General features: G+C 39.4%; 1 protein-coding gene across 4 annotated transcripts in view; it reads left to right on the top strand.

Annotated features, from left to right (window-relative positions):
* Window positions 1-13111, top strand: part of LOC108260577 (phospholipid-transporting ATPase ABCA1) — a 200801-nt gene that overhangs the window by 37039 nt on the left and 150651 nt on the right. For 3 of the 4 annotated variants that reach the window (XM_053677629.1, XM_053677630.1, XM_053677628.1), the window contains exons 3-5: window positions 1221-1314; window positions 1506-1647; window positions 4031-4158. In XM_053677629.1, coding sequence (XP_053533604.1) covers window positions 1221-1314; window positions 1506-1647; window positions 4031-4158 — 364 coding nt within the window. Of the gene's footprint in view, window positions 1-199; window positions 271-1220; window positions 1315-1505; window positions 1648-4030; window positions 4159-13111 lie in introns of all 4 variants that reach the window. The other variant, XM_053677631.1, reaches the window with a different exon arrangement.

Here is a 13111-nt window from a genome sequence, read left to right as displayed (position 1 = left end):
CATCATTGATGATGTTATAGCCTAGATATAGCTTAGATATATAACATTATTATTATTATTATTATTATTATTATTATTATTATTATTATTATTGTTGTTGTTGTTGTTGTTGTTGTTGGTGTCATTGTTGTTATTGTTATTACTTAGTTACCAACAATACTACTACTACTATTGCTAAAATGTCATTTTTTATGTCAAGTCCATGGATATAGTGCTATGCCTGACACAACACTTTTCTGGTTGACATGTTGGAGCATCATGACTTTCTAGGTCAGTTCCTCTAATATGAGTCTGTTTTTTTTCTGTGCACTGTTATGCTGTAATTTGGGTCCACTGCAAATCAATAGTTCTTTCAACTGATCACATTTATGAGTTATGAAAAATGCTATGAGACATTTCTATCCTGATGGGTGGGGTCTCTTCCAGAATAACCTCACACTCACACCACATGCCACAAGGGTACACCGAATGGTCTGATGACTATGGAAATTATGCAAATCATAATGTATGACCTTCAAAGTCACCGGATCTTAACACAACTGAAGACCTATGGGAGATTTTGGAGTGACATTTTAGATAGGGCTTTCTATTACCATCATCTAGAGGCAAATATTGGAGAAAATGGATGGTCCTCATCTCTCTAGTACAAATACCAGAAACTTGTAGAATCAATACCAGGTTAAAGCTGTTCTGTTGACTGGCTCAACACCTTACTTTAAGTTGTCGGGTTCTTTTTTCCTTTAATTTGTCACCTGTTTGTACATGTTTATGTAGACTGATGTCAGCTTTCATGTATATATAGGAGCCGTGTATGTTTATGAACATCATCCTTAAGTAAAGTTTTACCAGTTTCCCACAGGATATGAGTACTGTGTAATACATAACCCAAAACAGCTGATCTGTGTTCTGAAAGTCACACTGCAAAGTAAATGAAACTGAGAAAAGTTTCTATTCCTCCCTTCCTTGGTGAGTCCTCGCCAATTAATTGATAAAATGTCACTTGGAATAATAAAAAAAAAAACTGAAACAGGTGTAAAAGTAGAGGAACAGCACTGTTATGGGAGCAGCACAGACAGAATGTACTATGATGACACTCTCTACCTAAAACTGCAGCAATTTTATAGCACTCCAACCCATTTTAGAAGGAACAACGTAGTATTGGAGACTGCTTGCAAAGATTAAAATGTCACTGGTCCTCTCTCTCTCTTTTTCTCTAACAGTTGCGGTTGGTAATCGAGTTAATATGGCCTTTGTTCCTGTTTTTCATTCTGGTGTGGGTGAGATCCACAAATCATCCTGTCTACAAAGGCCAGTGTAAGTGCTGCTGGATTTTTTAACATTCTTTACATAAAGCCTGATATCCAGTATATCCAATGTGTGAATGCAAGATTCTTTTGAATTAATCACACACCAGTGTCGAATGAATTTGTTCTCTTTATGAATACATTTTATTGTATGATAACAGGTTAGACATATTCTCCTAACACACTTCTCTCCTAATGCAGGCCATTACCTCAACAAGCCGATGCCCTCGGCTGGGGTGTTGCCATGGTTACAGGGCATGGTCTGCAACATCCAGAATCCATGTGTCAGTGAGCCGACACCTGGGGAAACCCCCGGCCAGGTCAACAACTTCAACGACTCCATGTCAGTATGCGTTGCTCTTTCTGATGGTTAAAAAATAATAATTATGTTATGAAGACATTGTGATAATCAGTCCATGGGTTTCGTCAGTTTATGATCATCAGAGTAATGTTTTTACCTGGTTTCCCACTGAAGCTAAGCAGGGTTGAGCCTGGCCATTTTTTGAATGGGAGACCTCCTGGGGAAAACTAAGGTTGCTGCTGGAAGTGGTATTAGTGAGGCCAGTTGGGGCCGCTCATCATGTGGTCTGTGTGGAGCCTAATGCCCCAGTATTGTGACAGGGACACTATACTGTAACAACAACACCGTCTTTTGGATGAGACATTAAACCGAGGTCCTAACTCTCTGTGGACATTAAAAATCTCGGGACACTTATCGTAAAAGATAAGGGGTATAACCCCAGTGTCCTGGTGAAAAATCCCCATTGGCTCTTTTCTATCATGGCTCCCTAATAATCCCCAATCTCTGAATTGGCTACATCACTCTCCTTTTCTCTCATCTAATTGCTGGTGTGTGGTGGGCGTTCTGGCACGCTTTGGCTGCCGTTGCATCATCCATGTGGATGCTACACACTAGTTGTGGTTGAGGAGATTAAGCACTTTGAGTGTCTAGAAAAGCGCTATATAACTGTAATTGTAACTAATAAACGTCTTTTTTTATTTACTATGAACCTTCAGCCCTAATTAAAAAGGTTGTGTTGGATCAGCAGACCAAACACCAGGGTTCTTCGTTGCCAAAGATTTCATTTAATAGTAATTGAAGAAAAAGGGGAATAATCCCCCAAAATCAGCTTACTATTTTAAAAAATAGCTTATTTAAAAAAAAAAAAAAAAAAATAGCTTGACTTCAAACTTCATGTACGTTCTCACTTCCACAGAGTGTCGAAGTGAAATTCTCTTCGATTAATAAACTTTATGTGACCATATACTGGCACAGTGCATATTTACACATACTGTATATCTATGTTATATTTACATTCCATGAAAGGGATACTCCGCATCATGCATTAAAATCGTGTATGCACACCTAGCCATGGATTATGCACTCCACGATACAATCCCACTTATTCCATGGTCACTTGCTAGCAAGTTAAAGCTGTCATTGATGTTTGCAATGCAAAATTTGACTGAAAGTATAAAAATAAAGGTTAATTTTTGTTACTTATTTTATATACAGGTCAATCGATCTGCCCACTCTAAATCATACACAGAGATAATGTAGTGCAATAAGATTATGTCTATTTGAATTAATAATAATAAAGTTATCACAGAAAAACAGAGAGAGACCGCGCAAGTGTGAATTACCTGCGTCTGTGCCGCGTCTTTACTAATAATGAAGCTGTGAGTTTAACTACTGTATGCAAATGTAACTGTATGTTACTATGGTTACAGTTGTTTATTAGCAGCACATTAATTTAGAACTGTGATTAAACTGACAGGAACTGCATGTGCATACGGTTTGAACGTACACCTTCCAGCCAATCAGAATTGAGTATTCAGACAGAGCATGGTATAATTATATTTAAACCAGTGCATAAAAGCACAGGAATGAATGCTCCATTTTGCACCGTTTTTAATGTAACAGGATTTATGCTCAAATATTATTTGAAAGCAATATATGAACCAGGCTAAACCCAACAATTTGATAGCAAATATTTATGAGATGCAGCGTTTTGTGCCGTTGTGTGCTTTAAACCAAAAGTGGCACTATTGATTAAGAATCCTGACTTTGATAAACTGCAGTGAGACGTACAAACCCAGTCCTCTCATTAGACGTGGTGAGTGCAACATGCCTGCAGTTGTGGGGATTTTACTCAAACTGATTCATAAAAGCATCATTCAGGGTATAAATATAAAGAACTCATGCGCGATATCTCTCTTTCTCTCTCTCTGATCTATAATAATTCAGTGTTATTTGCAATAGATTTGTGTTTCTATGTTTTTTTTTTTTAATGTTTGTGTTTTTATTTATTTATTAAGATCGGTTTCAATCTTTAAATAATAAAGTTATCCATCATTCTTCAGATTGTGCACTTATTTATTGTAATGCACTGTGGCGTTTCAAAGTCGTAGATATAATTTGTAACTCTAACTCTGACTAAGATTCATAAAAATAAATAACTTTATTATTATTAATGTAGGGGTGGGAACTTACAAGAATTTTTGTACTTAAAATGGGGTCACTGGCCAAAAAAAGTTAAGAACCCCTGGCTTATTGGGTGACCTTATGAACTTACAGTTTCTTACAGTTTTCCGGTTCTTTATTTATGTGTATGTTCAATAATATAACCAAGTGGGCATTGCATTAGCTGTTTATGCTTTATTTCTGTCTTTTGTAGTGTTCTTTATTGTGTATTACATTTATGCCCTTATTTTCTTATCAACAGCATTGCAAAGGCATTAACAGAGGTTCAGTCTGTCTTAGCGGACTCCTTGCTGCTGTCTAACATCAAACTTCTCTCTGACGATATCAACAAATGGTCTTCTGTCCTTGAGAATTTCAATACAGCCAAAGGTAAAAGCAAAGAAAGCCAACAGACTTTTATTATATATAGCTGCACTGCAATATTCAATTAATTCATGCCCACCACTAAAGCTTTCTTTTCCTGAATATAAGTATCAAAGGTCTTCATTTCATGGATATTACCCCATGTAAGAAGATGAAAGGATGAATCATTTGAGCTCAAGGGGTTTTATCTGAGGTGGACAAAGTTTCCACTAAAATCCATTTTGCTCTGCTATTTTTGGCGTGACTTATTAGCCTTGACAATGACCAAGGACTTACATCATTCACTGACTACCTGAGTGTATGTGTAACAACTGTTCAGTTGTTGAGTGAGCTGTTGAATTCTCAAATCATAATAGTCAGAAGGTGATTAGTTTTCCGATAACAGTAATCATCGATAGTTCTGGCTTCAAGGATAATCACGGGTTTAATACATTATCATTTCTACAGTAAGAACTTACACAAGGTTCTTTCTATATATATATATATATATATATATATATATATATATATATATATATATATATATATATATATATGGTGGATGCTCCATCTTTGAAAACATGTATAATTGTTGTTATGGGGAAGATACATTTATCTCACATTGACATTTATCAAGATCAGTTGAAAGAAGGGGCGATGATGAGGTTCATGTTTAAATGCCGCAAGTAAATTTTACCTCAGGTGATGAGACAGAGATTTATGTGGATGAGGCTGATAATCTTGTTTGTAATCTTGTTTGGCAGTAATCATGTTTGTCCATAAGTAGATTGAGTATTAAATGTCGAGGTAGGCAGGGCATCTTTTAGTGAATTTGGAATGAAATCTTTAAATAGTCTGTCGATTTATTTTTTTACTTTTGGGAGTAACCAGAATTACTCCCAAAGAAAATGCTAGAACTTTACATACAAACATATTTCAGATTAATTTGTTTTCAGAATGATGTATAAAAGAAAATGTCAAAATTTGACCTTGTGAAGGGTTTTCCAAGGTCGCGACACAAATAACCCAGCCTCTCAGAGATGCTTTACAAACTCTCACTCCAGTGTTGTGTCTGTGATGATTGCAAGCCTTTGTTCTCTCCCTGTTTTGATTGACTGTTTGACCTTCTTGAGTTAGTTTTGTTAAATGGTCAATGGTCTTCACACTTACATGGCACCTTTTAACCTTAGCGGTTCTACAGTGTACACTGTTTCTCATTCACTAATTCATACACACACTCACACACCAAGGCACTAGCTTGCCTTTGGGAGGAACTTGGGGTTAAGTGTCTTGCCCAAGGACACTTCGACACGTGGAGGCATGTGAGCTAGGGATTGAATCACCAACCATGCGATTAGTGGACAACCCGCTCTACCACCTGAGCCACAGGTGGCAGGATATTTACTGATTTAGTTTTGTTTAGTGTATGCTTGTTTGCAGATTGCTTGACCACTAGTCTTCCTCAAGTTTCTGAGTATTGTCTAGAACCAAAATTCAAACCTGGAACTGAAATTAACTTAATATGCCATGAATCTACAGCGAATAGCCCATAATATTGAAGTTGGGGAAAAAATCAATATAGTGAAATTTGTCAAATTCTTTACAAATAAAAACCACAGAAGTTCTTCCCACATTCGGGCAGGCTCTTTATTTTATTTTCGCTTATTTGTGTGACCTCAAAAGGACCTTGCCAATTGGTGAGTAATTTAGAGCTTGACATGGTAGCAAAATGAGCACTTTGTCTTTGATCTCTCGTAGCCGAGTACCCCTGTTATACAGCCGGGTTTGATGGTCTTGCACCTGTAGCAAATTTTCCTGTTATGTGGCTTAAGGTGTAGAGTTTTGCTCTCAGGTCAAGAACGTACTGAATTTCGTTTTTTGTTTATATTTCGTTGTTCCTCCCAATTTTCCAGAATGACGTCGAGAACGCCACGTGGCTTACGTCTGTACAATAATTCGAATGGGGAGAACCCGGTGGAGGCTTGCGGGACCTCTCGTACTGTGAATAACAGGGGCTCTAACCACTTATTTCAATTCCATGCATACAGTATATACAGTATATACAGAAATCCATTTTCCATACAACTTATCCTACACAGGGTCGCAGGGGAGCCTGGAGCCTATCCCAGGGGACTCAGGGCACAAGGCAGGGACACCCTGGGTGGGGTGCCAACCCATTGCAGGGCACAATCGCACACACCATTGACAATTTAGAGATGCCAATCAACCTACAATGCATGTCTTTGGACTGGGAGGAGGGAACCCTCAAAGCAGAGGGAGAGCATGCAAACTCCGCGTACTCAGGGAAAAGGTGGGAATTGAACCCCCAACCCCAGAGGAGCGAGGCAAACATCCCCCACTTACTAAAGTAACCACTAAGCCCCCCAGTATACAGTATACAGTGTATATAAAAATCCACATGTTCCTGGAAGGCCCTGTAGCTTGTTAAATAACATAGTAGTACCATGACAAAATGTGGAAAAGTTCAAGATGGGTGAATACATATGCAAGGCGCAAGTTAATGTTGTCACCAGGAGAGTAATAACTCTAGCACTGCACACACACACACACACACACACCCACACACACACACACACAAACACACACACAAGCTAATTTATGACGCTAATTTTCTGATCTGGAGTGGCAGGCAGTATATCCTCCTGTTATATTGTGTTTGTTAGGCTAATTCAGTCTAATGATATTCAAATTTCTCAGAGACCTCATTTGCGAATGGGCGTAAGAGGGCTGCATTGTTGGCTGCCAGGTAAGCACTCGAGGTACATTTGCATTTTTGAGATAGTGGGCTAGTAATTTACAAGATTAAATTCATCAGGAGATCTGAGGACGCATAATTAACGAGCGACAGTGTCAGAGACAGGGTGAGAACGGGCAGGTGGGCAAACGGATTTGGGCAGCGGAAGTACAGAGTGGTTGGGACGTGACCAATCACAGGGTAAGGAGAGGGCGGTGGTGCTGCAGGACTTTCTGCAGATGATGAAAGCACAAGGTGATGGCATTAATCTTGCTTCAAATAGAGTTCAGATTGAGGCCACTGTGTGTGTGTGTGTGTGTGTGTGTGTGAGAGAGAGAGAGAGAGAGAGAGAGAGAGAGAGAGAGAGAGAGAGAGAGAGACAAAGAGAGTGTGTGTGTGTTGAGCTCATGCTTATCCTAACTGATGGAACTCAAATGAAAATTGAGCTTGGATATTATCATCCATAATGCAAAGACTAATTGAGCTATTTCACTGAATGGGTAACATTTGCTTGTTGTAACTATTAAAAATTAAACTTCATTTATTCATTTATCTTTTTTTCAACTATGAATCTAATAACACACATATTTCACTGATAAAAGTGTATATTGGTCAATCTGAGGTAACTTTTTTTTTTTTACATTTATACAAGGTTTCAAAGTAGGAGATAGATGCATTTTTCTCCGTCCTCCGTCCAAAAATCATGTGTCTTTTAAAACGCATGTTTAAAAGCAATGTCAACTCATTCCTTTGTTTTCCTCTCACAAAAGTGTTTATTTTAAAGAAATGGTTGGTTGCATTTTTAAACAACTGATATTTGTCACAGGTGCACAGTGGCTTAGTGGTTAGCACGTTTGCCTCACACCTCTAGGCTCCGGGGTTTGAGTCCCGCCGGGGCTATGTGGAGTTTGTGGAGTTGTGGAGTTTGCATGTTCTCCCTGTGCTGTGGGGTTTCCTCTGGGTACTCCTGTTTCCTCCCCCAGTCCAAAGACATGCATGGTAGGCTAAAGTGTCTGTAGTGTATGAATGGGTGTGTGTATGTCATTGTGTGCCCTGTGATGGATTGGCACCCTGTCTAGGGTGTACCCTGCCTAGTGCCTGATGCTCCCTGGGATAGGCTCCAGGTTCCCTGTGACCCTGAAGAAGGATAAGTGGTAGATGGATGGATGATATTTGTGTGTGTGTATATATATATATATATATATATATATATATATATATATATATATATATATATATATATTTTTTTTTTTTTATTCATATTCATTTTAAAGAAGACCCAAACCTTAGGGTTAGGGTTAAGGTAACCCTAACTCTAACCCTATGTTTATAATTATTATTTTTTTCATGTAATTAATTAAACTATTAGATAAATGATTGACATAACACAATTGAGAAAAGCACTGGTTTAACTTTATTTTTTAGAGAAAAACTATTTAATAATGGGAATGAACATTGCGTAACAGGAATGAATGCTGAGTAACAGGAATGTGTATCCAGACTGTGTGTGTGTGTGTGTGTGTGTGTGTGTCCGTGAGTGTGCATAGCTTGTGTGAGAGAGAGATTTATGAAGGAGAGACAGAGAGAACGGAGATAGAGAGTGGAGTGTGGCGGTGTATCTCCCCCCTCGTCAGCACTTGGAAGCTGTCTCAACTGTTTGTTTACCTTTGTGCGTGGAGATGCATTTTTCTTTTCAATGTGCTGGAGATTTTCTTGTACTTTTGTATATTTTTTTTTTTGTTTCTTTTTTCAACAGAACCTTCAGGTTCTTGAATTTGTTTACGAAGCTTCTTTCGTGTTTTTCGGCTTCTTCTCTGCCCTTGATTATGTTGACTAAACACCGCATGCATCTCAATAAATGACACTTTGTAATAGTCAGGAAAGTGTACTGTTACATTGTTAAATTAACCTCTATGACCTGATGGCTAAATCATGTCTATTTTCATTAATCATAACTCCGCTAGCACATTGTCTTTGGCACATGATCCATGTCATAAAGTAGACCTGGTAATGCATGGCTGAGGATGTACAGCTTGCTCTGGTGATAACTGGGGGCTGTGTGGAGGGGTGACGAGGTGCTGGAGGGCTTCTTTCCTGTCCTTGATCCTATGGTAATTCTCCCTCCATTTTCTGCGATGTCTGCGCTTTTTTTCTCTGACTGAGGTCATTGATTAGTTTCTTCCTGCCTGACTCGAGGTCCTTCCTGTATTTTTCACATCCCTTCTCGTCTCCTCTCTGGGTCTGCATCGCATCGGGTGCGATAGAGTCACTGCTTTTCTGCAGCACTTAGTGGTGGATTGTCTCCCTGTAAGCATGGTATTCATATAGTAAAACTGATACGTCTACAACTTAAGTAATGGCAACTGTAAAACTTCAAAATCAAGTAAATCATATAACATAAACTAATATTCACACTAATACATTAATACACCAGAGGATGCTACTCACTCCTGGTACTGTTACTCAGTCCTGTTATGGTTTATATGAGTAACAGAACTGAAGCTATCAGGACTGAGTTTTTAGCAAATACATGAAATATAGCGGGCGCACGGTGGCTTAGTGGTTCAGCACGTTCGCCTCACACCTCCAGGGTGGGGGGGTTCGATTCCCACCATGGCCCTGTGTGTGCAGAGTTTGCATGTTCTCCCCGTGCTGCGGGGGTTTCCTACCCCAGTCCAAAGACATGAATGGTAGGCTGATTGGCATGTCCAAAGTGTCTGTAGTGTGTGAATGGGTGTGTGAATGTGTATGTGATTGTGCCCTGCGATGGATTGGCACCCTGTCCAGGGTGTACCCCGCCTTGTGCCCGATGCTCCCTGGGATAGGCTGAAGAAGGATAAAGTGGTATAGAAGATGGATGGATGGATGATATATAGCCACATGACATATATGCTGATAGCATGAGGATACTGAGCTTAATCTAGTGATTAACCAAATATTTGTATTTTTAAAATAAACAAATAACATCTAACAAATAATTTAGGTAACAGGACAGTATGCTGAGATTGATCTTCTCAGACAGTTGCGATGTCATTTATTTATTAATACAGAAAAGAAAATGAGAAGACTTACTTTTGGTCTTCCCATTGCCTTCAGAAGATCCAAATGATGCCACTTTCTGTTGAGAATGAGTCTTCTGTAATGTTTTTTTTAGTGGGGGGAATGTGTTAGGATAACAGGACTGAGTGAAAACCTGGGGACATGACAAAAATGAGTATTTTACCTAAAATATTATGGATTGCTTATGAAAAAAAACCCGAACATTTTAAAGCATAGATTGGATATAAAGTCACCCAACAATGCAAAAAAAAAAAAACAGATTTCTGAAGGATTTTAATCATATTTCATTTTAAAGTATAGAGAAAAAATTTGGGATGGGAGAAAAAAAATTCAAAGCTTTTGCATTCTCTCGCAAAACTTTTGCGTTCCCCTGAGAAACTTTTGCGACTTTTGCGTTCCCCCGAGAAACGTTTGCGTTCCCTCGCAAAGATAGCCTACCTGTTGTGTTCTCTTGCGGAACCTGTGTCCTTTGCGAGAGACTTCTGCATGGTGATTCGTGCTTGTATCTTTTTTTCGTCGAGACAATGCTTTTTCGCGTAATATCCTTCTCAGGTGTCTTTCACTTACATCAAAACTGTGCCTCGAACTAAACACAGACCGTATTTCTTTATATATTTGAGTTCAAAAGTTCAAAATAAAACTCTACGAACCGTTCCATTGTGAACCTACGGAGCTGTTTGAACCACTGCCAGTGGGAAAATAAACAGGAAGTATTTGACCGAACTCATAACAGGTTTTGTGAGAGAACGCAAAAGCTGTAAAAAAAAAATAAATAAAAAATCCCATCCCAATTTTTTTCCACCACCATGTCCCTTTAGGGGCTCTGTAAGATAGAGAGTGGGGGCATGCTTTTTTTTTTCTTTCTTTTTTTTTTTTTAGCAACAAATGCTTTTATTTTGTGTTCTAGGTAGTTTTATGAATGTTTTTAATTCTACATTTTAAATTTGAAGTTCGCTTAATGTGTGGGACACTTTGCTTAATAATAAAATGTATTTTAGGGTTTTCATGCATTTTGATACATCCTGGGGACAGAAATGTCACCGATTTGGTGGAATGGCTCAATTACTTCGCTGCCACTTCCAATAGATGCTTCCCCATCTGCTCTTTCTCTAATTACTGCTGCGCCTTGTGTTTGCACTTTCACCAGGTGACATTTCAGAGCCACGTTTTAATTTTTGCCGCTGAAGTACTTTTATCTGCCTATATGAAGAAGAGACACATTCAGCCTAGTTTAAGTAATGTATAATAGAAGTGGACCCAGTTTGACCAAACACCCAATTGACTAAATGAATGTAGAGGTTGTAGGAACAATAGCACAGGCAGTGATATGGACATATTCACAGAGCTGGATAAGACCTACATAAACCTAATAAGTATTAATAAGTATTAACCTAAATAAACATTTATAAAGGCTTATAACAACAGACACTTTTCATCATAATCGCTGAAATTAATGTCTAACTGACTAAATGAGAGCTTAGAATGTGAAATAGTGTGGAGATTTCTCTTTATGACGAAAAATAGCACAAGGGCCATATTCATAGAGCTACAGTACATAGCACTTACATAAACCCATCATGACAGGCTGTCATAAAGACTGCTTGAAATAAAATAAAACACCTAATAGTCTAAATAAGTAATACAATTGTGACATGTTCTCCCAATGAGGAAAAATATTTTGGAACTAATAAGCCCATAAAGCTACAGTATCTCACAAAAGTGAGTAGACCCCTCACATTTTTGTAAATATTTGATTATAACTTTTAATGTGACAACACTGAAGAAATGACACTTTGCTACAATGTAAAGTAGTGAGTGTACAGCTTGTATAACACTGTAAATTTGCTGTCCCCTCAAAATAACTCAACACACAGCCATTAATGTCTAAACCGCTGGCAACAAAAGTGGATACACCCCTAAGTGAAAATGTCCAAATTGGGCCCAAAGTGACAATATTTTGTGTTGCCACCATTATTTTCCAGCACTGCCTTAACCCTTTTGGGCATGGAGTTCACCAGAGCTTCACAGGTTGCCACTGGAGTCCTCTTCCACTCCTCCATGATGACATCACGGAGCTGGTGGATGTTAGAGACCTTGTGCTCCTCCACCTTCCGTTCGAGGATGCCCCACAGATGCTCAATAGGGTTTAGGTCTGGAGACATGCTTGGCCAGGCCATCACCTTCACCCTCAGCTCCTTTAGCAAGGCAGTGGTCGTCTTGGAGGTGTGTTTGTGGTTGTTATCATGCTGGAATACTGCCCTGCGGCCCAGTGTCTGCTTCAGTATGTCACAGTACATGTTGGCATTCATGGTTCCGTCAATGAACTGTAGCTCCCCAGTGCCGGCAGCACTCATGCAGCCCCAGACCATGACACTCCCACCACCATGCTTGACTGTAGGCAAGAGACACTTGTCTTTGTACTCCTCACCTGGTTGCCGCCACACACGCTTGACACCATCTGAACCAAATAAGTTTATCTTGGTCTCATCAGACCACAGGAAATGGTTCCAGTAATCCATGTCCTTAGTCTGCTTGTCTGTGTGCGGGCTTTCTTGTGCATCATCTTTAGAAGAAGCTTCCTTCTGGGACAACAGCCATGCAGGCCAATTTGATGCAGTGTGCGGCGTATGGTCTGAGCACTGACAGGCTGACCCCCCACCCCTTCAACCACTGCAGCAATGCTGGCAGCACTCATACGTCTATTTCCCGAAGACAACCTCTGGATATGATGTTGAGCACGTGCACTCAACTTCTTTGGTCCACCATGGCGAGGCCTGTTCTGAGTGGAACCTGTCCTGTTAAACCGCTGTATGGTCTTGGCCACCGTGCTGCAGCTCAGTGTCAGGGTCTTGGCAATCTTCTTATAGCCTAGGCCATATTTATGTAGAGCAGCAATTCTTTTTTTCAGATCCTCAGAAAGTTCTTTGCCATGAGGTGCCATGTTGAACTTCCAGTGACCAGTATGAGGGAGTGTGAGAGCGATGACACCAAATTTAACACACCTGCTCCATATTCACACCTAAGACCTTGTAACACTAACAAGTCACATGACACCAAGGAGGGGAAATGGCTAATTGGGCCCAATTTGGACATTTTCACTTAGGGGTGTACTCACTTTTGTTGCCAGTGGTTTAGACATTAATGGCTGTGTGTTGAGTTATTTTG

Source organism: Ictalurus punctatus, chromosome 29 (assembly GCF_001660625.3).
Source record: "Ictalurus punctatus breed USDA103 chromosome 29, Coco_2.0, whole genome shotgun sequence".
NCBI lineage: Eukaryota > Metazoa > Chordata > Actinopteri > Siluriformes > Ictaluridae > Ictalurus > Ictalurus punctatus.
The sequence above is the reverse complement of the archived record's forward strand: the minus strand, read 5'-3'. Positions and strand labels throughout refer to the sequence as shown.